The sequence below is a fragment of the Epinephelus fuscoguttatus genome, linkage group LG24 (assembly GCF_011397635.1).
Source record: "Epinephelus fuscoguttatus linkage group LG24, E.fuscoguttatus.final_Chr_v1".
NCBI classification, from domain to species: Eukaryota; Metazoa; Chordata; class Actinopteri; order Perciformes; family Serranidae; genus Epinephelus; species Epinephelus fuscoguttatus.
In genome coordinates, this window is record NC_064775.1 from 2641061 (window position 1) to 2666911 (window position 25851).

At 40.5% G+C, this 25851-nt stretch overlaps 2 protein-coding genes across 4 annotated transcripts in view; one reads left to right on the forward strand and one right to left on the reverse strand.

Moving 5' to 3' along the window:
* Window positions 1-20037, reverse strand: part of ephx2 (epoxide hydrolase 2, cytoplasmic) — a 38336-nt gene extending 18299 nt beyond the window's left edge. Inside the window, exons 1-19 of one of the 2 annotated variants that reach the window (XM_049570690.1) lie at window positions 19990-20037; window positions 19582-19844; window positions 16260-16338; window positions 14804-14963; window positions 14508-14698; window positions 13965-14087; window positions 12227-12298; window positions 11560-11655; window positions 11127-11205; window positions 11000-11034; window positions 9499-9525; window positions 8083-8168; window positions 7896-8007; window positions 5175-5249; window positions 5019-5061; window positions 4784-4886; window positions 3597-3666; window positions 3016-3096; window positions 2507-2913 (exon numbers count right to left, since the gene is read on the reverse strand). In XM_049570690.1, the coding sequence (XP_049426647.1) occupies window positions 2767-2913; window positions 3016-3096; window positions 3597-3666; window positions 4784-4886; window positions 5019-5061; window positions 5175-5249; window positions 7896-8007; window positions 8083-8168; window positions 9499-9525; window positions 11000-11034; window positions 11127-11205; window positions 11560-11655; window positions 12227-12298; window positions 13965-14087; window positions 14508-14698; window positions 14804-14963; window positions 16260-16338; window positions 19582-19844; window positions 19990-20022 (1875 nt within the window). In that variant the 5' untranslated portion in view covers window positions 20023-20037 and the 3' untranslated portion in view covers window positions 2507-2766. Of the gene's footprint in view, window positions 1-2506; window positions 2914-3015; window positions 3097-3596; window positions 3667-4783; window positions 4887-5018; window positions 5062-5174; window positions 5250-7895; window positions 8008-8082; window positions 8169-9498; window positions 9526-10999; window positions 11035-11126; window positions 11206-11559; window positions 11656-12226; window positions 12299-13964; window positions 14088-14507; window positions 14699-14803; window positions 14964-16259; window positions 16339-19581; window positions 19845-19989 lie in introns of those variants that run through there. The other variant, XM_049570692.1, reaches the window with a different exon arrangement.
* Window positions 19712-25851, forward strand: part of LOC125885175 (uncharacterized) — a 38403-nt gene continuing 32263 nt past the window's right edge. Inside the window, exons 1-5 of one of the 2 annotated variants that reach the window (XM_049570683.1) lie at window positions 19712-19826; window positions 20202-20273; window positions 20354-20406; window positions 21613-22847; window positions 23024-24653. In XM_049570683.1, coding sequence (XP_049426640.1) covers window positions 22511-22847; window positions 23024-24653 — 1967 coding nt within the window. In that variant the 5' untranslated portion in view covers window positions 19712-19826; window positions 20202-20273; window positions 20354-20406; window positions 21613-22510. The remainder of the gene's footprint in view (window positions 19827-20201; window positions 20274-20353; window positions 20407-21612; window positions 22848-23023; window positions 24654-25851) is intronic. The other variant, XM_049570682.1, reaches the window with a different exon arrangement.

A 25851-nucleotide genomic window follows, 5' to 3' on the forward strand; every position in this document is an offset into this window, starting at 1 on the left:
TCTTATCTAGACCTAACCGCCATATGGATTTTTACTAAACTTGGTAGATATGTAGAACAGGACGCCTCAAGGTGACTGGAGAAATTTAACTCTAATTGGCAACTGGGTGGCGCTATAACAACAGAAAAATGCTTCAAAATGGCTAAAATGCGACCGATCGCTGTGGCTCCCCCTGTGGACCAATGTTGGTGTAAACACTTTAACTATCTGCCTTTCAACGTGCTACCTCAACTACTAATGTACAGTTTTAGCCCACTAACTATCCCACTATTGCCAATGGTACTACTGTACTTTCAATAAAGCAATCGTACCATCAAATTCACACTCAAACTGGACGTAGGCAACTGTGCACTCAATGGGTGTGGACTAGTTCATTTGTAATTTAAAAACAAACAAACAAACAAACATAACCAAAATTCAACTGTTTTCCCATTTTAAACCAAAAACGAAAAACAAGGAAACTGAGACATTTTTCCTTTTTTTCTTAGAAAATAAAAAGAAAAGACAAAATTTTGAATTGGCAATTAAAAAAAATGGAAGTCACGTTTTCCGTCTGTTTGTTTGTTTGTTGTTGCCACATGAAAAATTAATAATCCAGACACTGTTAATCGGCTGCCTTTATTATTAGTACACCATTTGGGTGAGACAGACGTCATCAGTCATTAACTATTCGCCCACTCTTTACTTCAGGTCTGGTGTTACTTTAAAGTGTTTTATGTGACATATTCAGAGAAGTTTCATCATCATCCAACTGAATAACAAAATGCAGCCTAATAATACGTACAAGTATCATCGAGTGGACTCTCTGGCAGAAGAGAGACCCAAAAATAAATAAAGTCAACATTTGACTTAAAAAAACAAACAAGGCCTTCTGTATCAAAGTAAAGACTGTCTGTCTTCTCTTAACTGAAACTATTTCTCAGTCCCCAACTAGTCTTAGGTGCTTCAATAGATCTGTTATCCCCTCGGAGATTTTAAAGCTCTACTTGAACAACTTCCATCGACTGTAACTCACGAGGCAAGAAAGGAACAACCAGCACAGTGTACAGGTTGACTTACGAACGCAGAGAAAAACAGCCTGTGCCTGATTTTTTAATATTCTGTAATCAAACTGTACTTATTGAAATATACAGGTTAACAAAGCTGAAAATAATAAGTTACTATACCTTCAGGTCAAGTTGCTCCAGGATATAGACTGCATCACGGCTACAAGTAAAAATGAAAGTGAACAACCGCTTCAGGAAATATGAAGAGAGAGACATGGGGGTGGGGAGAAGGGTGGAAAGCCTCAGAGGGTTTCTTGAGGCCAAAGTACATGTAGTAAAGTTATGCAGAGTAATGAGCAGGTGAAGTGTCTGTCTGAGTGACTTTGTGCCAGAGACAAATCTCTTTAGGCTCGGTGCAAGGCCGTCTAAATGTGTATATTTTGGAAATATAAAAACAATTCTAAAATATAGCAGCAAGCAGGATTTCCAGGGTTCACGCCAGCATGGACCTGTAAAAGCTGAAGATGTGTGAGATCAAGACCTTTGACAGTTTAGGACACCTGCATTAAACATGCTTTAATGGCTTAGTCTGAGTTTGTTGATGTTTGATTAAAACCATCATTGATTACAGCCAGATTTTGAGACAGACCATTGCACTTGTTTGGGACTTGTGGTGCCTCCTATTGGCCGATTCTAAAATAATGACAAAAACTCTGTGTGTCTGTTCCACGTTTTTCTCCTCAATGACTTGGTCTCTTTTTGGTCATTTAGTGTCTCTTTGGGGTCATTTAGTGTCTCTTTGGGGTCATTTAGTGTCTCCTTGTGGTCATTTTGGGTCTCTTTGGGGTCATTTAGTGTCTCCTTGTGGTCATTTTGGGTCTCCTTGTGGTCATTTTGGGTCTCTTTGGGGTCATTTAGTGTCTCCTTGTGGTCATTTTGGGTCTCTTTGAGGTCATTTTGCATCTCATTGTCAGTTTGTGTGTCTCCTCATTTTTAGGTCTCTGGGACCATTTTGTCTCTTTTGGGTCATTTTGTGTCTCTTTGGAGTCATTTTGTGTCTCTTTATTGTCATTTTGCATCTCATTGTCAGTTTGTGTTTCTCTTTTTGGTCATTTAGTGTCTCCTCATCATTTTTAGGTCTCTGGGACCATTATGTCTCTTTTGAGTCATTTTGGGGTCATTTTGCATCTAGTTGTTGTCAGTTTGTTTCTCTTTGGGGTCATTTAATGTCTCCTTGTGGTCAGTTTTGGGTCTCTGGGACCATTTTGTCTCTTTGGGGTCATTTTGTCTTCTTGTCAGTTTCTGTTTCTTTTTTTGATCATTTTGTGTCTCCTTGTGGTCATTATATACCTCTGGGGTCATTTTATGCCTCTGGGGTCCTTGTGGGTCTCTTTCGAGTCATTTTGCATCTCATTGTCATTTCGTGTGTCTTTGTGGTCAGTCCGTGTCTCTGGGGTCATTTTGGGTCTCCTTGTGTCACTCGGTGTGTTTCCTGCTGCTACAATAAACACTCACAGCTGTTTGGTGACGTAGAACTTTAATGCGTTTTCAAGGTTCATTAACAGAACAACATTTTTCATCATCAGTTACCCTGCTGTTATTGATCTGACTTATTAATTATTGATTACTGTGACAGAAATGTTAGAAAATGTCCATCAAACTTTACCCAACCAAAGGTGACGTCTTTCACTCCGAAACAACAAAATGTTACATTTGGGATTATTATATAATAAAAGAGAAACGTGATGTTCAGACAGAGATCAACTTTGCTGTGGCTCTGTCACAGTTTGGAGCCCACGCCGCCGGCTGCCGCCTCCTCCAGTGTTTCTTTCAGCCATGAAATCAAGATGCTGTTTGTCTCCGCCGGCTTGTCCATCTGAATCCAGTGTCCACACTCCTCTATGTGTCCTCGACTCAGGTTTGGGATCTGCGGTTCACAAACGGAGACAGCACATTCATTTCCAATAATCTATAATCATGCTGTCTGTGACTGAGGAGGACTGATTGATTGATGGTTTGTTTTCCTCACCAAGTCCTCCATCCCTTTGGACAAGGCCGGCAGCAGCACCGGGTCTTTACCTGCCGTCACCATCAGGGCGGGCGTCAGCACCTAACACACACACACACACACACACACACACAAAGAAAGTCTTTGGTTTTAAAATGTCACAAAGGGGCGTGTCTCTGACAGCCAATCACATGTGATCCCAGGGTCAACAGGGTCAACCACACCTGCAGCTACAACTCCTCACTGAAAGTGTCTAGGCTGAGTTAGGAGCTCTGTGAGAGTGTCCTCAGGACGTTTGTGCCCCAGATCTCCTTCACATGACACCACAGCAGTTTTCATTTGATGGAAACACAAAAGACTGGACTCCTGTCTGAGAGCAGCTGCTTTTAATCTGCTAAACGAAGGTGGAAGCCAATCAGCCTCCAGCTGCTGCAGGAACGCAGGACAGAAGACACAGCAGCCTGAAGGTGAGTCTGATCCACACGGACACTCTTTAACCAGCAGGTACAGGACAGTGACAGAAACGTTTGGGTTGAAGTGTTTCACAGAGCAGCTGTGGTTTATATGTAGGCAGCTCCACCCCCCCGTGCTCGGTAACAAACCTTTTTATTGGGACGAGAACACATCCACCTCCAGGTCGCGTCCCCGTTTCGATACCAGTTCAGTGGTCCCCTGTGAACCATTAATGACTCACATTAATGTGCTGCTATATTTCTGATTATCCTTTAAAGCCATGACTGTGATGTTATGTGATAAAATGTAAGTTTTGAGCCATGACTCCTTGTATTCTGGCTCACACTAACACAACCAGACGCATTTTTTTTATTAATAAAATGTTCAAAAAATTATTAATAAAATGTAATAAAAATATTTTTAACATGTCTGACAAATATTAATATATTGTTAAAAATATTAAAAACATGTCAAAAAAATGTCTTAGAAATACTGTTAAATATCTGAAAACATATCAATAAAATGTCCCTAAAAAATATTAATAAAATGTCCCTAAAAAATATTAATAAAATGTCCTAAAAATATTGATAACATGTCCCTGAAAAATATTAATAAAATGTCCTAAAAATGTTGATAAAATGTCCCTAAAATATATTAATAAAATGTCCTAAAAAATATTAATAAAATGTCCTAAAAATATTAATATAATGTCAGATAAATATAAATATATTGTCCTAAAAAATATTAATAAAATGTCCGAAAAAATACTAATAAAATCTCTAAAAAAAAAAAGTATGAAATGTCCGAAAAATACTAGTAAGATGTCCAACAAATATTAATATATTGTCCGAAAAAATATTTATAAAATATCCGAAAAATATTAATAATCTCTGACAAATATTAGAATATTGTTAAAAATATTAAAACATGTTAAGGAAATGTCTTAGAAATACTGTTAAATATGTCCGAAAACATATTCATAAAATGTCCGACAAATACTATTAAATATGACCAAAAACATAATAATAAAATGTCTAAAAAAATGTATGAAATGTCTGAAAAATACTAATAAGATGTCCAACAAATATTAATATATTGTCCGAAAAATATTCATAAAATTTCCAAAAAATATTAATAATGTCTGACAAATGTTAGTATACTGTTAAAAATGTTTTTGTTTAAAATGATAAAAATAAAATTTAAAAATGTAAACGTGTTTTAATCTATGCATCTATGTCTGCAGCTCTGGTTGTAGTTCCTGCTAATGTCCACCAGAGGGCGCAGGTGTGAGTTCAGGTGTGGGTGAATGCCGTCTGATGTGTTAAACGTGTGCCACCTGAAGCCTCGCTCCTTGTACTGGCTGACGTAGAACTGCAGGTCAGCCTCCGTCAGCATGGAGCTGCGAGGGGTCTGCTCCGGCAGGCCCACAAACAGACCACCTGCAACAACACGCATGCACACACACACACAGGTTTCTAACAGGCTTTAAAAGTTTGTGTGTGTGTGTGTGTGTGTGTGTGTGTGTGTGTGTGTGTGTGTGAGAACAGTTTCAGGTTTGCTTTGAATCTCACCTCGAGCACAGACTCCTGCAGTGCTGAGAGCAGGACGCTGCGCCTGAGAGGAAAATAATTATTTATTCATTAATATGTCTGACACACTTGATATTACACGCTACGTGTGTGTGTGTGTGTGTGTGTGTGTGTGTGTGTGTGTGTGTGTGTTGTTACCTCCTCAGTACTGCGGAAGAAGAAAATCTTGAACGTTCTCTCCAAGTCTTTCTCCAGCTCTGCCTCTGCTACACCCTGCAATAATAATATAATAAATAATAAATAAATAAAATTAATCAATAAATTAAGTGCAAGGGTTTTAGTATTTAAAATAAATATGTTAAAATAATAAAATAAAAATATATTAAAATAAAAGGATTTTGTTTTGAAAATAAATCCATTAAATTAACTCAAAAAGGGTTGAAAAAAAGAAAATTAATACAAATAAAGTACAAGGGTTTTAGTATTTCAAATAAATGTGTTAAAAATAATACAAATAGAATATTGAATTTTGTTTAATTTAAAATAAATCCATAAAATAAAACAAAAGGTCAGAAGACTAGATAAATCCATTTAAATTAAAGTTATAAATTTAGAGGAACAAACTGTAAACATGTTTTAATCTGTGCATGTGTGTCTGCAGCTCTGGTTGTAGTTCCTGCTAATGTCCACCAGAGGGAGCCATTACAACAGAAAGCAACAGCTGGCAGGTAAAACCAGGGGTGGAAGAAGTATTCAGATCATTTACTGCAGTAGCAGTACTAATACCACACTGTGAAAATACTCCCCTACAAGTAAAAGTCCTGCATTCAAAACCTCACTGTGGGAAAAGTATCTTAATGGACTTGACGCAAAAGTGACATTTTTGGAGTAATATTTCTGCTGCATTAAAGGGTATCTATGGTATTTTTCAACGTTCACCCCATTTTAAAAAATACCATAGATACCCTTTAATGTGTCATTTTACTGCTGTAGATGTTTCAGGTTGTGCTCACTTGAACTCGTTCAAATACTGTTGGGTAGTTTCATCCACAGCAATGTTTATAAAGGTGCGGACACACCAAACCGACATCAAAGAACTAGCGGCGACGAAAGCCAACTGTTGCGTCGTCTATGTTGCCTCACGTCACCCTGTGTCAGTTGCATTTGAACACACTACACGGACTACATCCGACAGTAGGGTGACCATATTTTGATTTCCAAAAAAGAGGACACTTGGCCGGCCACGACATAGCCTACTTAAATGATACTCGCAGTTTACTCAAAGATGCCTTATAATTTTAATGTATTTAAAGTTTATATGTATGGATAGAAAATTCAGTTATATTACAAAATAATATCTCTCAAAGACAGAAATTCAGATAGGCCCCAATAGGGGACACATACGCACACTAGAGTGTGGTGATCTGAGCCCAATGGTACCGGACGGGTCGGCCGGGTTTGGTCAAAAATGTAGCCATAAATTGTATTCGGGCTCAGGTCAGATTTGGTCAGCTCTCAGTGAAAATGTAGTGTAAAAATAAATAAAATCCTATTGTCTGTCCTGTTTATTGCTTGGGCACTGTTATTTACGTGACAACACCTGAACATAACACACACAGACACACATTGGCTGTTTGTTTCTACCTCTCCCCTCTCTGGAAGTCTCGGACCTCCCGCCGCCCGCCTCCGCCTTGATTAAACGCTGAAAATAAAATAAAAGAGGGAGACAGGTTTTTTCTATTTTATCTTATTTTGTTTTATTTCTCTCGCTAGAAGCGTCGAACCTCCCACCTCCTGCTCCCGTCTCAAACACGGAGGTCTCCCTCTCCGCAGCTGAGCGGTAACCACTGTGTGACACAAACCCAGTGCTTTGGTCATTAAATAATATCGGGCTCGGTTCGGGTTCGGACAGAAATATGCTGCCGTGCCGCACTCTAACACACACACATACACACGGAAAACCGGACATTATCATCAGTTTATAAAAAAAACCCCGGACGCCCCAGTCCAGGCAAAAGAGGACGTTTGGTCAGCCTATCCGACGGCCAAGTAGCACGTACGTTCTGCGCCTGCGTGAGAGAGAGCGGAGTGAGAGAGTGGTACATCCTGTCAGCCGAGGGGTTTCCTATCTGTGCAGCCGAGCACCGCAGCACCTCCACGGACTATTACATCCAGACGGTCCCGGTGTTTCCTCCTCAGGCTCCACTTCACTCAGCTGCCTGATAAACCCACTGCTTCTTCACACTTTAACCTGAATAACAAACCAGGGCTCGGTGCTCCGGTTGGATCCAAACGGAGAGCCGGGGCTAGCTCAGAGACTAGCGGAGGCTAACTGGCTGTGCTTCCCTCCGGTCATGCTGCGGCTAACGCTCCGCTAGCCGCTCCCAGCTAGCTCCGGTTTATTATTCAGGTTAAAGTGTGAAGAAGCAGCGGGTCTGTGGGGCAGCTGAGTGAAGTGGAGCCTGAGGAGGAAGCACCAGTTAGCCCCGGTTTCACTACAGGCAGATTTACTACATTCGCTACAGGGGCGAGGAATTAAAACCTGAACAGCCAATCAGAGTGAACTCTCTCACCGACAAGCTCTGCCGCTGATTCAACATCAATCGGCCGAAAAGCCGCCGACGCCAAAGTACCAACGGTGCGGGATTGCCCAACTTTGGTCGGCCGTCGGCTTGGTGTGTCAGGGTCTTAAGATCATATGTTTGAAGTGTGGCTGTCCTGTGACACTTTTCCAGCTGATCCAAGAGGGTTTTTAGAGAGTTTATTTGGTTTAATAGGGACAGGAATTTCCTCCACACATAAAGGAACACTTCATCCTTCAGTTTATCACAAACATTTCACAGCAACACATCTGAATATTTTCACTGAATCTAAAATCTGGCCTGTATCAGCATGTTATCGTGCTGCAGACCTACTCACCACTTTTTGGAAGTAGAGCTGGTAGTCAAATATGGGAATGGACTTTGCTTTCTCTGAAAAACTCTCAGAAGGATCCACAGGGAACAAAGGAGTGTTCAGGGACGCCACCGCTCTTCACGCAAAAGAACATGGTTTACGACACTGTAAAGTATCTTGGAAGTGTGTCTCTTAATCTGTGTGTGTTTACCTGATTCTCTCAGGGTAAAACATAGCCAGGTTCCACACCAGGGCACCACCCCAGTCATGACCCACCAGGGTGACCTGTGGTATCAACTGGGAAAGGCAACATGGGCAGCAAATAAATGTTAGATAATCAACTGAACGTGCAGCAATTTGCTCCAGAGCTTGCAACATTAAACCCCCTGACAGGTGAAGTGAATAACCTTGATCATGTCTTGACAATGCAAAGCTCTGCTAGAAAACCTTGGATCCAGCATTCATGTGGATGCCACTTGACACGCCACCCATCCGGACACCATTACAGACCAAGTACCCCCCCAGTGGCAGTGGTTCCTCCAGCAGGACAATGTGCCATTCCACACTACAAAAAACTACCAGGATTGACCTGAGGAACTTGACAAAGAGCTTAAGGCATTTACCTGGCCTCTAAATTGCCCAGATCCCAGTCCAATTGAGCATCTGTGGGATGTGCTGGTACCCGACCTTGCTACGCAAAGAAGAACACCCCCAGAGGTCCTGTGGTCGTATCTTAGCAGGTAAGAGCCAAGTCCTATCAACAGTGGAGCCTCTGGGTTGCGATGTGAGGTGCTGGCATCTTGTTCAGATCTGAGTTCACACCATGGATCAGACTTGACTCTGTTCTGTTGAGGCAAAGACACAGCACCTCTTGGGGTGTCCTGTGGTGTTTGGCACAAGACATTGGCGGTGGGTTCTTTCAGTCCTGCGGGTTGCAAGGTGCGGTACTGGCACACCCAATGGATGCTCAATCAAATCAGAGGCCCCACTGTGGATCTGACCTGGCCCTGACCTGTCAAGGCATGGACACAGGACCTATGGAGGTGTCCTATGAGATTGTGCACAAGGCACTACTAGCAGATCCTTTAAGTCCCGTGAGTGGAGGAAAGGTACCGGCATGTCCCATGGATGCTCCATTAGATCAGACGCCCCCCTGTAGATCTGACTCGGCTCAGACCTGTTGAGGCATGGACACAGGACCTGTGGGGGTGTCCTGCAGTGTCTGGCAACAGGGAATTGGCAGCAGATTTTTTTTAGTCCTATGGGGTCGCGAGATAAGGTACCAGATTGGGATCTTGGGAATTTGGAGGCCAAGTTGATTCCTTTAGGTCTTTGCCATGTTTCCCAGGTCATTAAGGTGACAGTGCCATCAGGTCTGAGCAGTGTTTGTGATGTGGCATGATGCACTGTCCTGCTCCCACTGCCACTGGGCAGTGCTATTGCCATGAAGGGATGTACTGGATCTGCAACAGTGTTTGGGTGGGTGATTTCTCAGGAGAACGTTGCTTTGTAAAGAGACGATCAATGTTTTTCACTTTACTGGTCAGTGGTTTTGGCTTATTGGTGTACCAATACCTGCATCATCATTAAATTTAACATGATTGTATGTCATGTGTTCATCACTCACCATTTTGTCCAAAAATGTGATTAAATCCTGAAAAGAGAGAAAAACATGTTTTATGGCATTTAATATTGTTCTACTTGGTCCATCTACCCAGAATATGACTAAAAGTACCTGACAGTATGGAGCACTGAATTTGATTAACTTACACATTAATAAAGATCCCACTACTTTTTTTGCCAAGTCTTGCCCTACGAAATCCCCGACTAAACAGGTAAAAGTCCACAGCTACACATCCAGAGATAAGGGGACACTGGCGGAAAGCAGACAGATGACTGTGGGCACAAATCTTGCCGTCCTCACGCCCTCCCTCTGGTTCTCTCCCAGAGAGAATCTGTCCAATCAATCCAACGTCCTCTAAAACCTCTAATTACACTTAAAATTAATCAAAATCAGACGGCTACATCTAGTTTAAACAGCCATTTTGAATCTGGAAAATGTAAATGGAGAATGGATTCAGCGTCCTAGGTAATCCCTAAAGACCACCTTGATACTGTCCAAATCAGCCAAGCAGTTGCTGAAATATAGTCTGTATGGGTGAGTATGCTAATGAATGCTAATTATGCAAATTTCTCAACATATTCAAGTTAGCATCCGACAGTTTCTCAATGATCGGGACCCATTCTTTACATTTCTAACATAAAACTTTGGGGAATTCAACACTTCCGGACTCACATGCACGCCATTTTCTCTGATTTGAGGTATAGTGACACATTAAGGTAAAACCAAGTGTCATTTTTAAGGTACAAAGATCAAATTGAGCTCAAACTGAAGCTTATCAACTTGAGAGGTTTTCTATGTACAAGTGAAGCAAGGATACTAAACACAAAGTGATGAAAAATACTATCGTCTCTATGAGATATGTATTTTTTGTTTTGGGGAGATAGCAAGGGAAGGAGCTGCTCTACTCTCTATGATTAGCTGATACTCGTTGTCGTCATTGGCTGGATTGGTTAGGTTTTGCAAGAGGAGTGAGATTGGTTAAGGTTAGGGTAAGAATGTCATGGCAAGCCAATCAAAGGTAGAGTAAGGCGGTGCCATTTCTTCACTATCCTAGGAACCGTAACTACACTTCGAATATACCTCCAAGAAGCTTTTTTTTGTATGCCTGAAAATATATAGGTTACATATACCGTCCAAATTTCATACTTCTATGTGCAATATAAAGCTGGGAGCTTTTACTTTGAAAACTGTTTGGAGTTGCTATTGAGCCAGGTTGCCACGCCCATGCAGGAGACCCATGTCACTTTTTCTCTGTTGTTGCATACCTGTAGTCCCTCAAGAATGCTCTCAAAGATTAATAAGAAGCATAATAATTGGGTCCCCCAAACTTAAAAAACTCTGGTATACCTTAGAGAGATGGTTTGTCGTACTTTACAATTAAGTATTTTATTTATTCATTGGTAAAACGAAGACAAGCACAATCAACCTCAATGCCTAATGTGTGTTTCTTTTAATATTTGTCTGATCACGCCATTAAATGAGGTATATGTTGGTGAGTTTGTACCTTGCAGAGCTGCTCCTGAGAATATTCCTCTATGTCTGTCAATGGAAAAAAAAGACAGTTAATAATTTTAAAGTTAATAATATTATTTGTAAATCATCATTAAGGTGTTCTTTGATTGGTAGGCCACCTGGGGGTGCTGTGGACTCTCCGTATCCCTTCATGTCAAGAGCCAGCACCCTGAACCCTGCTGCTGCCAAGGCTGGGATCTACCAGAGAGAGTGTGAACAACGTTCAGGCACAAAGGTAAAACAAACACACCAAAAACAGATACTTTATTTCTACTCCATGACATCTCAGAGGGTAATATTGTACTTTTACTGCACTCCATTTTTCTGACAGCCTTAGTTACTATATAAATTTAGAGTTTTAGTGTCCTCCCACTCCGGGAATTCCCCTACAGATCCCTGGCAAAGGTCGCTGATTGAAAGTTACAGAATGGTGAATTTCAAGTCGGTGCACATTGTCACTTGTCTCATCTCAGATCTTCTTCACTATTAGCTTTCAGTATCACCAGCACCCTATGATAAGAGTTAAGTCCAGGTAAGATATTATCATGTTACCTGGAACCTCCACGAGTACCAGCTCTCAGGGAAGCCATGACACAGCAGGACTGGTGGACCTGATCCCATTTCAACATAATGAGTCCTCACACCAGGCTGACAAACCAAACACACACTTCATTTAGTCAACCAAAATTCAAAATGTTTTAATCAACAAAAATTCAAAATGTTTCATTTGCCAAAAATTTTAAACATTTAAAATGACGAAAATTTAAAATATGTTAGTCGACCAAAAAATCAAAACATTTTAGCCAACTTTTAGTCATTATGTTTTCTGTTTGTTTTTAATCTGTAAATGAATCGAGTGAGACCATTTCATGTATCAGAAATTAAAGTCAAGGTGACAGGTGAAGGTGAATTCCAGCTGTCATTTCTGCAGGTGTTCGACAGGTTTAAGGGCTGATTTACGAGCACATACTTACTGATCATTTGAAAAGCTTAAACTCTCAAACTTTGAGACCATAAATAACTAATCTAAGGCAACTAAAATTTGCTATAGCATGCACTGGACGATTTGTCGCGTCAATCGACTACATTTACAATCAACACTGAGTGGACATCAACAATAAAGGTGATGACATTTCCCGTCAGTGTTACAAGACATTTCAGCCATTTACTAAAGAGAAAACAGTGAGAATTCAGCGTTGACACTGATGCAGATTATTACCTTAATGGTGACATATCCATGAGACACTTCATCAGGGCTGCAGGATGGTGGAGGACTCTCTGCTCCAATAGCCTGAAACACACACGCTCACATTAGTATAGCACAAAAACAATATGTTCAAAGTGCTTATCGGACAACATAAAACCTAAAGTAGCAACAATAAAACACTGACATTAAAGGTATTACATGAGATAAACAGAGATGACTAAAAACAAATCAAAAACAAGGAATACAATTCAGAACAGATGAAAACTTTACCAAAATATTCATCCTTGACTCATAGTGAATGTTTGTGCCAAATTTGAAGAAATTCCCTCATACTGTTCTTGAGATACCACGCCCACCAGAAGGAGACCAACGCAAGGTCAGTGACCTTGACCTTTGACAACACAGATCTAATCAGTTTGTCCTTAAATCCATTTTGTTTGTGCCAAAGTTCAAAATATTCTATCAAGGTGTTCTTGAAGTATCGCATTCACAAAATGACAGACAAAATCCCAGTGACCTTGACCTTTTACTTTGATTACCAAATTTGAATCAGTTCATCCTTGAGTCGTTGTGAATGTTTGTGCCAAATTTGAAGAAATTCCCTCAAGGTGTTCTTGAGATATTGTGTTCACCACAATGAGACAAAAGAAATCCGAGTGACCTTTGACTTTTGACCACCAAATTCTAATCAGTTCATACATGACTTACAGTGGACGTTTTTGCCAAATTTGAAAATATTCCCTCAAGGTGTTCTTGAGATATTGTGTTCACCCAAATGAGACCAGAATGAGAATTTTGATGGTCAAGGGTCAAAGGTCAGCTTCGCTGTGACCTTGTAACCATTTCATCCTTGCAAACGCAATATCTCAAGAACAGCTGGAGGGAATTTCCTCAAATTTGGCACAAACTTTCACTTGACCTCAAGCATGATGTGATTAGATTTTGGTCTTCAAAGGTCAAGGTCACTGTGACCTTGTCTTTCTCTTTCTCGTAGGTGCAATATCTCAATAATGCCTCAAGGGAATTTCTTTAAATTTAACACAACCTTCCACTTGGACTGAAGAATAAACTGATTAGAACTTGTGCTCAAAGGTCAAGGTCAGTGTCAAAATATGTCTCATTCTCTTGAAGGCAATATCCCAAGAAGGCCTTAAAGGATTTTTCTAAAATTTGGCCTCAACATCCACTTGGACTCAAGAGTGAAATGATCAGACTCAAACCTTGACAAAGGTCAAGGTCACTGTGACCCCACAAAACATGTTTTTGGCCATCACTCGAGAATTCACACTCTAATTATGACAGAATTTCACACAAATGTCTAACAGGATAAATTAATGTAGTAATGGCATTTTGTATCGAAAAGGTCAAAGGTCAGCTTCACTGTGACATCATAAATGTTCTGTATAAAACACCTTTCCGGCCATTATTCAGAGTCATATCTCAGGAACAGACTTGAGTCCAGTGGACATTTTCGGCAAATTTGAAAATATTCCCTCAAAGCATTCTTGACATACTACATTCACGAGAATTGTGCTGGACAGACAGACAACCCGAAAACTTAATGCCTCAGGTCAGGGCTATTTCCCGGCATAGAGGCGTTTAAAAGAGGTACAGGGACAAAACTGTGTCTTAAAATGAAAGAATGAAACACAAGGTGCGAACAACAAGACACAAGACGAGGTACAAGTCAGTGTCCTGTTTCTGTTTATCCTTCCTCTGAAATACAAGTTCAAAGCATTCTGGTCCACACCTGCACTCCAGTAAAGATGGCCAGTTTGTTCAGTGCGTCGTCCAGGTTTTCCACCAAGATGGCCTTCATCCCCACTCCCTCGGCTGCCTTCACACCCTCCTCATCTGCATCCAGCCACACAGCCTGAAACAGAGACAGACAGACTCACCATCCTGTACTGGCTGTCCTTCTGGAAAGGAAAAGTAAATTGAAAGCTTCAGGCTCAGCTCCCTCTTCAGCACGACAGTAGTTATTTACCACATCACTGCAGACGCAGCGCCAAACTGCCGATCCATCTCGCGCTTCATTCTACCCTCACTCATGAACAAAACCCTGAGATACTTGAACTCCTTTGGGGCAGTAACTCACTCCTAACCCATACAAACTTGAGTTGATGTTCAGTCAAGGTGCAGGTGGCAGGTAGCAAGCCTGTGACAACTTTGTTAACAGGCGCCTGAGCAACACTTAAATGGCAACTCTGCAATAATGTACCTAGGGGCACTGAAGCTGTGTAGCTCGTAGTATGAACGCCTGTTACTATGTGTAGATATATTTACAGTCTACCTGCTGTGATGTCACTCCCAGGTGCTGCAGAGCAGAGTTGAACATGGCGGGCTCGGGGACCCTGTGACCCGTTCGACAGGACTGGTGAATCAGATCAAAGTGGCAGCCCAGCTGACACAGAAGGCGGGCTTGACTGTCCCTGGCTGCACTGTCATCTACCCAGTGATTGGCCAACACGGCTGTCAGTAACCCTGATGGGAAGGAAGATAAAAATGTGATGAGGTGTTTGTGTTTGCATGTAAATGACGACAGGAAAAATTTCACATAAAAAAAAGAGCAGGGATGAACTGGTGTACCACTGTGACGCAGACTGGCGGCTGTCTTCAACACAGCTGGTTGGACGTCCATCATCGCCTCTCTGAGCTCCTCCAACAGGCCGCTGATGGACCAATCAGACGGCAGAGTCAAACCCTTGACCTGTTTCGTCACACACTCCTCCTCAAAGGCCGGGATCATCTACACACACAGTGATGAGTTCGATCAAAAGTTTGACTATAATCTTGATTTTTTTTACTTTACTCTTAACAATTGAATTTCATTATTAACATTTTGATTTTATCAGAATGCAAAAAGCAGACAGAAAAAAAAATAGGTTTAACACCTGGCACTTAATTCGAAATTTGACATTTCAACTTTAATCTCTAAATTTCAATTTAATTGTCAAAATTATATTACAGATTTATTCTCAACATGTAAACTTTATTTTCAACAGTTGAACTTTAGTCTCAACATTTACAATATTACATTTATGACCTTTCATCTTCATTCTAAACTTTTTGTCTATATGCTAAACATCTGAATTTCATTCTCAATATTGGAACTTGTCTTATAAACATTTCTATTTTATTCTGAACATTTAAACTTTATTCTCAAGATTTAAATTTTATTCTTAACATTTAAACTTTATTCTCAACATTTGAACTTTATTCTCAACATTTATGACATTACATTTACGACTTTTCAACTTCATTCTTTACATTGCGTCTATATTCTAAACATTTGAATTTCATTCTCAACATTGGAACTTTTTTTATAAACATTTATATTTTATTTTCAACATTTAAACTTTATTCTCAACATTTATGGCATTACGTTTATGACATTTCGTCTTACATTTTGTCTATATTCTAAACATTTTAATTTCATTCTCAACATTAAACAGACAAAAAAAACACATTGGTTTCACACTTGGCATTTAAACTGAATGTGAGATTTTATTTGTGAAATTTTGAGTTTATTTGCTAAATTTCAGCAAAATTATTCTATTCTAAATACTTTTCTCAACATTTCGTTTTTACTCTTGACATTTGCATTTTATTCTCAACATCTGAATTTTATTCTCAACATTTGAACTGCAGACTCAACATTTTGACTTTATTATCAACATTTAGTCAAATGTTGATAAAAGTCAAAATGTTATTTTCAAAATGCAAAAGACAAACAGACAAAAAATAAAATCTGTTTCGCACCTAGCCCTTTAACTGGATGTCAGCTTTATTTTTTTAAATTTTAACAATTGTCAAAATCATAATCCAACTTTATTCTTAACATTTGAACTTTATCCTTGAAATGCAAAGAAAACTGTCCTTATCTGATTTATTTTTTGTTTTGCATGCCACCAGCACTGAAAGGTTGACTTCATTCCCAACATTTTGACTTTTTTTTCCTCATGATGCAAAATAACAATAATAACAATAAAAAAAAAAGCGACCTTTTAATTTTTCCACTTAAATTCTTCCATTCTTGACCCACCTGAGACAGCGTGATCTCGCCTCTCTCCGCCCGGCTCATGGCGCTGTCCTTCTGGGATGCCACACTGGACAGGAAACCACTAAGAAATCACAGTGACACAAACAACACAACTAGAGACATCTAAAGAAATGTGTCAACCTGACTAAGTCTTTAACATTTATACTTTTAATAGTCATCATATTATTTCATGTATCTCTGATTTTAGTTGTCAGTCCTTAGATAAATGCATATTACGTTCTCATTGCCATTTTAATTTTGCCTTTGTATCTTGTTGCTGAGGACGGTTGTGTAAAATGCTGAGATTTTATGTGGTGCTTTGACATCACAATAATTCTTTACCAGGAATTGAACAAGAGGGTGAAGATCGTTGCTGGTCTTTCTCCCTATTTTACATTTCTGATGGTAACTTGTCGTTTGGAGATATCAGAGGCAGTGTGAGTGTTGTAAATGGTAATGCTGACATTGTCCAAATATTGTCAGTCCCATGTGTGCCCACATGGGAAAAGGTGTATCATGTTTATCTGAGGTAAAATAAGTCTTTACCATTAATATGAATCCATATGGTGACATTGAAGGGAGGTTAAACATACCAGCGATTTCATTCCTAAGTCATCAAATAGCATCGCTTTGCCAGTGATTTAAGTGTCAGACACCTGATGCCAAAAGCCGCCTTTGACGGCGGTATGGTATGCTGCAAGGTGGCGTCAGTTTGTAACGCAGCTGGACGTAACTTTCACAATGTTATGATTAGCTGCCTGTTGGCCGGACAGCACCTACTGCAATGGTATGATACACAGTACAAATACCATCTCAAGAATAAAGCCCAAATGTCAAGATTAAAGTAGAAATAGCATTTTAAGAATAGAGTCCAAAGTAGAAATACCATTTCATGAATAGAGTCCGAAGAAGAAATACCATTTCAATAGTAGAGTCCGAAGAAGAAATACCATTTCAAGAAAAGAGTCCAAAGAAGAAATACCATTTCATGAATGGAGTCCAAAGTAGAAATACCATTACAAGAAAAGAGTCCGAAGTAGAAATACCATTTCATGAATAGAGTCCAAAGTAGAAATACCATTTCAAGAAAAGAGTCCAAAGTAGAAATACCATTTCAATAATAGAGTCCAAAGTAGAAATACCATTTCAATAATAGAGTCCAAAGTAGAAATACCATTTCAAGAGTAGAGTCCAAAGTAGAAATACCATTTCAAGAAAAGAGTCCAAAGTAAAAATACCATTTCAAGAGTAGAGTCCAAAGTGGAAATACCATTTCAAGAAAAGAGTCCAAAGTAGAAATACCATTTCAAGAAAAGAGTTCAAAGTAGAAATACCATTTCATGAATAGAGTCCAAAGTAGATATACCATTTCAAGAAAAGAGTCCGAAGTAGAAATACCATTTCAATAATAGAGTCCGAAGAAGAAATACCATTTCATGAATAAAGTTAAAATGTCAAGACTAAAGTGTGCCAATGCTTATAATTTCATTTATTCTCAATAGTCCAACTAGTCTTGAGTCTTTATTATCATCTTTTGGTTTTCATTTAAACTATGCTCAACATTGTCTTTATTTTCACTATTTTAACTTTATCTTGAACTTTCGGTTTTATTCTCAACATTTAGGGCTCTATTTAGATGGTCTAAAATGCAAAGCGCCAGGCGTGCAGCGCATGGGCGTGTCCCAGTCGCTTGCTAGTTAGACAGTACGTTTTCAGACTGTGCGCCATGGCGGAGAGACTAAAAGGGTTGGACTTACTCTGTGAATTAGTCATGGGTGTGTGTTGGGTGTATTATTCAATAAGCCAATCAGAGTGTCACCTCTCATTCCCTTTAAATGAGGCGCGATTGGAGCGCATGGCGGAGAGCTAGTTAGATGGCGGACCTACCAACTGGAAAGAGTGAGCGTTTTACAGCTGAGGAGACGATAAATGTATCTCTGTATCGACTGTCCCGTCACATCTGATGTCAGATCAAAGGGGATTGGCACCGTTTGGCACGTTTGGCAATTTATTTTACTGTAACCCGGGAGGTTAGAGAGCCCAGCTCCCTCTCCAGCATCCTGATCCCCCCCACCCCCGCCTTAAGGTGCAGGAAGGGCTGGTCCGGTGGCTGCACCCGGGCCCATCGGGTCTGGCTGCGCACTGGCTGCGGAGCATCCTCCTCCTGACAAGATGATCTTCAGTTTTACCTTCTAAAAGCTTTTTTTCACATATACATTTGTACTTGTAGGGCTATAAGTTTACGTTTTTAGTTCACAGAGGCTGGTTATTGTTGTGTTTATGTCAAAATAAAGTTTATCAAACGTTTTCACATCTTTGATTTTGTGATTTACATGCCAACATGGTCACAATTCAACTGGGAAAGACAAGTTCATTTTACAGGCTATGCATCATCAGCCCGTGGAGGCCTGCTCGCAGTTCCGTATATTCAGACACTGCAAGCAGACCTCCCAGATTATGATGATCATTATTACTGCAATTAGATCATTCTGATTAATGACTGACCATTAAGACGTGTTTCTGATAAATATTTTAATGTGCACAATAATAACCTTTCACATTGTAATCATATTTTTATTTGTTATCTTTTGCGTATGTGTGGCTGCTCCGTGTGTGTCTGAGCAGAGTGCACGCGCGTTGTGCACCCGCCTAGAGACGCATATTACTAACTTGTTTAACAGCGAAATACTGCACCGTTGACTTTAGCCCAGGTTTTTGTTGGTCACTGGCGCATTTGCTTTTTACGTCATCTAACTAGCAACGCCCATGACTGCGCCTGACCACTCCTCATTTTTAGACCAACGCACCCAGAGGAGCACAAGTTCATTTGCTCGTTAGACGACGAGGGCGCAGGGCGTGAAAATGACAACTGCGCCTGCATCTAAATAGCAATGACACTTGCGACATGGACTATGCGCCCTCCACCGTCCGCTTTAGACCATCTAAATAGGGCCCATTAACTTTACTAATTCTCAAAATGATATTTTCCTCAAAATCCTGACCATATTCTCTTAATGCAAAAAACATTTTCTCCTCTTTTTCAGTTTTATTCTTCAAGCTGTCATATTTATAAATGTTAATTTAGTTTAGTTTTCCATTAACTTTTGGCCATGTAGTTTGTGCACCTGCTTTCTAAACTTGTTTCCAACTGCACAGTGTGTTCACTCTGATTTTAACTTCTTTCACTGTCACACTGAAAAAAATAAAAGATTTGTTCTATTTTTGAAAAGATTATTAAATATAACGCCTCAGTTACATGAGCTGAATTCCTCTCCTGCTTTTATTTTTTACAGTGTACAGATGTTACATAACAGTAGTCTCTTACCCTGGCAGGTTGTGCAACTGCTCAAACTTGTGGAAAACTGCACGAAGTCTGGAAGAGACGGCAACTCCCCAGAAGTTGAACAGGACGGCTTTCCTCTCGGCCATCTTGTCTGAGCCCCAGCGACAGGATCGTAAATGTCTCTGCCTCTGTCCCAACAGGAGAGCGTTTTCCGAGCCGCTGGTGCAGGACGCTGCTGCTCTGTGCACACACGGAAACTTTGCACTCTGAAGACACTCAACCAACAGGTCCGCCCACTTCCCCTGCTGATTCAGAATAGGGACAAAGGGGAATCTGCACTGTGTGGGTGTGCAAAGATTTCTAAGTTTCACTCCTCAAAATGATTCAAGGGAACACTTGTATCACACATCACATCTTGATGAACGAATTATTGAAGCTGAAAATCCTTACTGGTGTAAAACCATTCCCCTTTTGTCTCTCCATTGCTCCTGTTGTCACCTTGATTTGCACCAAAGCAAAATATTTTTTGCTAGGGGCCATTTGTTCTGTGCACACGATGAAAAATCTATAATGTTCAGAATCTATTTTTCAGTTCACTATTGTGTCAGACTGCCCTGCTGTGAGGCTGAACGTCTCTCAGTTGGTGGTTTCTCATCCAGCAGTGCCATCTTGTGGATGTCAGGGGACACTACCAGCATGAAGACTTCCTCTTAGAGAATGCAGCGCAAGTGAAAGTAAGTCAGACTAGGAAGTGTGTGGACTTTATGCACAATGCTGTACGGATGGATTTATAAAACCTCCAACTTCCTAACAGACAGAGAAGTCAACTAAACCTCACTGAGCGATGGGAAACTCTGCTTCATACAGGTGAGGAAGGAAGGAAGAGGAGCAGAACAGTGTTCCTTAAAGGTAGATGAAGAAGAGACAATGCAGGCCGACCTGTTTGTGCCCACTCATTGTACAAAGACGTTGGCTGTTATTGAATAATTGTGTTTTTTACACCTAACCTGTTTGAACTCGAGTCTGTTTGTTAGTATGGTTCGTTTTGGCTGGTGTGGCAGTTGTCAATCAAACCCTGGTGCGGACTAAAACAAACACAAGACCGGCCGAAAAGGTGGGTCTCGGTCCACTTCCAAATGGACTCTGGGGCGGTTTAATCAGAATTTAATGATAGCAGATATGTGATTTTAGCAACAGTTAAACCAAAATTAAATCCATCTGCCGATCTTGAAATCTGCTGATTGTAGGGACAAGGTTACACAGGGTTCAATTTTAGGGCCCCTGCTTTTCTCACTGCCCCTGCGCTCCATCCTCAGAAAGCATGGTATTTCTTTCCACTGTTATGCTGACGATGGTCAGATATACGTACCGCTGAAGAAGAAAGATGCTTTCTCGCTTAAACCACTTCTGTTGTGTCTCGAAGACATTAAAGCCTGGATGGCCCTGGATGAACATTTGGCTTGAGCCCCTTGGCATATTATGTGAAGCCAACAGTTTCAAACTTGGGTTTTAAGATGGACAGTGATTTTAAATTGGATCGGCAAATTGGTGCATTAGTTTAGTCCAGCTTTTTTCACCTTAGGCAGCTGGCAAAGGTTAAGCACTTTCTAGCACAACAGCACTTTGAAACCCTAATCCATGCCTTCATCATGTCTCGGCTGGATTACGGAAACGCACTTTATTTTGGAGCCAGCCAGTCCTCCCTCACACGTCTCTAGTTGGTTCAAAATGCTGCTGCTCGTCTCTTAACTGGAGCACGTAAGAAGGAGCGCATAACTCCCGTTCTGGCCTCCCTCCTTGGAGTGTCCAAACAAACAAAAATAATACACTGATCTCCTCTAAAACGTTGATAAGCATGTTTCGTCTTTAACTTACTGCCTTTTGGAGATCAGTTCATCTACTCACGTAACTATTCGCAGTATACGAAATGCTGACCAGGGGTCAAACCTTTTTCATGCCACTGTTCATCTCAAAACATGCACAGGTTCTCCAGCCTTTAGCGGTGCCTGTAAGTTTCAGTTTCAAGCTGCTTTGACTTGACTTTGTTGTTTTTTTGTTTTATCTTGTCATCAGGAAAATTTTGTGAGCCTGTAAGGTGCGAGGACACCCAGTGGAAATGAGATGAACTGCTGACTGGGATGTCATTGTTAGTGTGATCACTCCGGTGATGGAAGATTGAGACAGACTCAACTCATCGCTGCTGCACTGTTGAGATTTTACAGTTTTCCAAATATCTCAGTTTTGTGATCACTTTATTTCTGGTGTTATAGCATCAGGTGGGAAATGTGTGTGTATCCTTAATGACATCAACGTCACATATTATCCCTGCATCTAATCAGTGGCATTTCATTTACTCACTGTCCTCCAGTGTTTGGAGAACATTTCTCAGACCTCTCTGTGTTTCCACCATTTTCTCCTCTGATTAAGAAACTCTACACCCTCTTAAAAGTTCTCCTCCCTGCTCCCAACAGTTTTTCTTCTTAGGGGCTCTTTTAAGATGCTCTGTGAGTAACTTTTATCTTTACAAAGACCAGTCTTAACTTTAAGGGAAATTCTAATAAAAAGTCACAATTCTAAGAATTTTCTAACACTGAGAAACCTTGTGAATTGTTACATAATCTTGGATAAGAGCATACATGAAGCTCCTTACACATATGCTGTAACTAATCTGATCCTTTCTAAATTTAAAGATAAGGTTGTCATTATTTCATCAGCTAAAGATCTAAAAGGGAGCCTTGTTACACTGTGGCCTCCCTGACAAGACTATTCAGCGGGATAAATTCATGTTTTGTTTTGGTCTCTTTAGGGGAATTTTTTTAATGTAAAATTAAAGATTGGGATTTTAGACTTTTTATATAATTGTTAATACATTCCCAAGTAATTGTTGGAATTAACATTTTATCAAACTTGGTATTTTTCTACAGGTCACTGAAGTTAGATCTGTGTGCGGAGCATACAAAAGTAAGGACACATGGCTTTGACAACACAGTCTGCTTCAAGTTATGTCAAGAACGCCCGATCCCGTCTCGTGGGGAGTTTAAAGAATCTCCCAGTGATCCTGGAGAACTTAAATCAGAAAGAAGTTCTCGGTGATGAGGAAGTCCGCGACATAGAGGCAGAGAAAACTGACTACAGACAAACCAGAAAAATACTGGATTCAGTCAAAAAAAAGGGGGAAGCAGCCTGCTATGAGTTTCTCAGGATTGTTTACGTTACAAGGGAACGGACCTTACAGGTTGACCTGCACCCCTGGATCAGCTGCTTTCCTTTCAAGGAAGACACACAAATGGATACAAGCTACTTACAAGGTATTTTGAAGCAGAATTCTGACTGATCATGTGTCATGTATTTGTCATTTATCTTTGATTTGCTGACATTATGTAATGCACTTTAATGTGTCTGTGTGCAGATATTTATCTATTATTTAGTGTTGGGGCACAGCAGTTAATTCATATTGATTTACTCACTTTTGTTTTTCCTTTAGGCTCAAGGCCGTGCCACCGGTATCAGGCAAAGCTGAAGTCAAAAGCACAGAAAATATCAAATGAGTTTTGGATGGCAAACAAAAATCTGTTTGAAGAAAACAACAAACCTGATCTGTCATACATGCCACTTGTATTAGACACACAAGAAACTGTCTCTCCATCGAAAATAAAGAAGCTTAAGAGCAAGAAAAGCAAGTTGAGTCGCCCTAAAAAGCTCATGACATACGTCCCTGAGAACAAAGCAGAAACCACTCCAAGTGATCTGCTGAAAAGAGATGAAAACATACTCGTGGTTGGTAAACCTGGAATTGGAAAGACAGCACTCAGTCGAGAAATGTTGAACCTCTGGGCACAAAGAGACAACGAGGAGCTCGATTACATGTTTTACTTTGACATGAGGGAAACATCTCACATCAGGAAGGACGCAAGCTTGGAGGATCTTCTTTTCAACGTGTTCAGTGAACCGGATGAAGGCAAAGAAGAGGTCTTACAGGACATAAAGAACAACTCTGACAATGTTACACTCATTTTTGATGGAATCACCGATCTGTCTTCATCAGTGGTGAAGAGACTTGTTGACAAGGACCTACTACCTGACGCCAAGATCATCATGACTTGCAGACCAGATGATGAAGAAGAGTTCCTGTCTGAGGACTTTCTCAGAGTGGAAGTGAAAGGCTTTAGTGAGCAGATCATTAAAGCATACCTGTCTGTAATGCTAGGCGAAGAGCAGAAGAAGGTTTTGAGCAACATGGAGTTGTTTACTCTTTGTCATGTCCCAATGTATGCACTGATGGTGGCTGCCTGCTTTTCATCTGAGACACCGGAAAGCTCTTCATGCACTATCACAGAAATCTACATCAATATTGTTCGTCTTTCCCTTCAAAGAAATAGCAACACAAAAACCAAACATCTAAATTCCTTCATCAGCAACAAGAGTGAGGAGATATTGTCTTTGGCCAAGGTTGCTTTTCATGCAACTGAAGGAAAAACCGTGACCTTGACAGAGAATCCCTGTGAAGACAGCTGCGTCCTTTCCTTCCTGAAACCACTTGTTATCAAAACCGCCCCTACTGAGACAACGACCACTTACGCATTTCTCCATTACACAATGCAGGAGTTTTTTGCAGCACTGTGGCTCTTGAAGAACCCAGATAAAATCAAGGATGTTTTTCAGCAATGCCTCACTGAGGAGAAGAAACACATGAAGCACCTGATCCCTTTCATGTGTAGACTGTTGAATGAGACGAGCCCTAGTTTGATGAAGTATCTGATTCCAGCTGAGGAGCTCAAGAATACATCTAACTGGTTCTTCAAGGAAATGATAACCACATTTTTTCCTTGTCTGTGTAAGGCTGATACTGAGGACGATGGACTTGATGTGGACATACTGTTCTTATGTCAGTGCTTGTATGAGTCCCAGTGTGCTGAAGCATGCATCCAACTTCTGGACAAACTGGACTATCGGCTTGATCTCAGTGGAAAGAGTTTTGATCCTTTACCTTGCTGTGCTGTGGCCTATGTGGTGGCTCAGTCCAAAGAGCGGAAAATATGGCTCAACCTTGAGGACGTCATGTTATCAGACCAAGGAATCAAACGACTTTTTGGTTGTCTTCAAAATGTCCAATGGTAAGGGTGAGCATGTGCTTTAAATGGCAAATTACTGCTAAGGTTACAACACATCTAATCGAGTAGAACTAAGTTGTTCTTTTTCTTGTGTACCCACAAATTATGCCTCTGCACCAACGAAAGCTTGTAAACACGATATCTCAAGAACACCTTGAGGGAATTTCCTCAAATTTGGCACAAATGTCCACTTGTACTCAACACTGATTTAGTGGTCAAAGATCAAGGTCACCCTTGACCCAGGAGACCCTGAGTCAGTCTTACTCTAGAGAGTACGATATTTCAGCATCTTGAGGGAATTTCCTAACACATACACCATCTACATACAAAAATACGATCATACGTGACCACCACGACCATACAAAAATAAAAGCACTACGTCTGTATAACACCGCAAATTTACATTTTTTTCCCTTCAACAACAAAAACACATGGTTAGGTTTAGGAAAAAAGAACAGGGTTTGGGTTTAGAATTTTACGGGACGTGAACACCGCTCTCTCGAGCGAAAGTTGGTGTTTGTTGCGTTGCCGACTTAACTTTCGTCCTTCTCCCACCGCGTTTCCCTGTGATGCTGCTCGGCGCCATTAAACTATAACGGCAATTGGCCTCATATCATGCCGATGTTAAAGGATGGCTTTTTGCATCGGTTTCTGATGCCGCAAGTCACTGCTTAAGCGCCAGATTTTAACGACTTTGGGAGACCAAGCTCAATTTCCTCAAATTTGGTACTCCACTATAAACTGATCAGAGTTTGGTGGTTGAAGGTCACCGTGACCGCACACAACATGTTTTTGGCCATAACTCAAGAATTCATATACTAACTATGACAAAGTTTCACACAAATGTCTAACAGGATAATATAATGTACTGATGACATTAAATATCCAGCGTCAATTTCACTGTGACATAATAATGTTCTGCAAAAACACTTTCTTGGCCATTACTTAACGTCATATCTCAGGAACAGAAGGGGAGACATTTGGTCAGATATGAAATGCTGACACTAATCTTGTCCATCTTGAAACTGCTGGTTGGGGGGGAAGATGTGTGTAAAGCATTTATGTTTTCACAAGCATGGATGCAAACTGTAACTGCAACTTGACTGGTTCACGGAGGCATTCAACCATGAGACAGTATTTCTAGTTTTATGAATTAATCCAAGACATGATGACGATGACAAAACAGAACAACCTTGAAAGG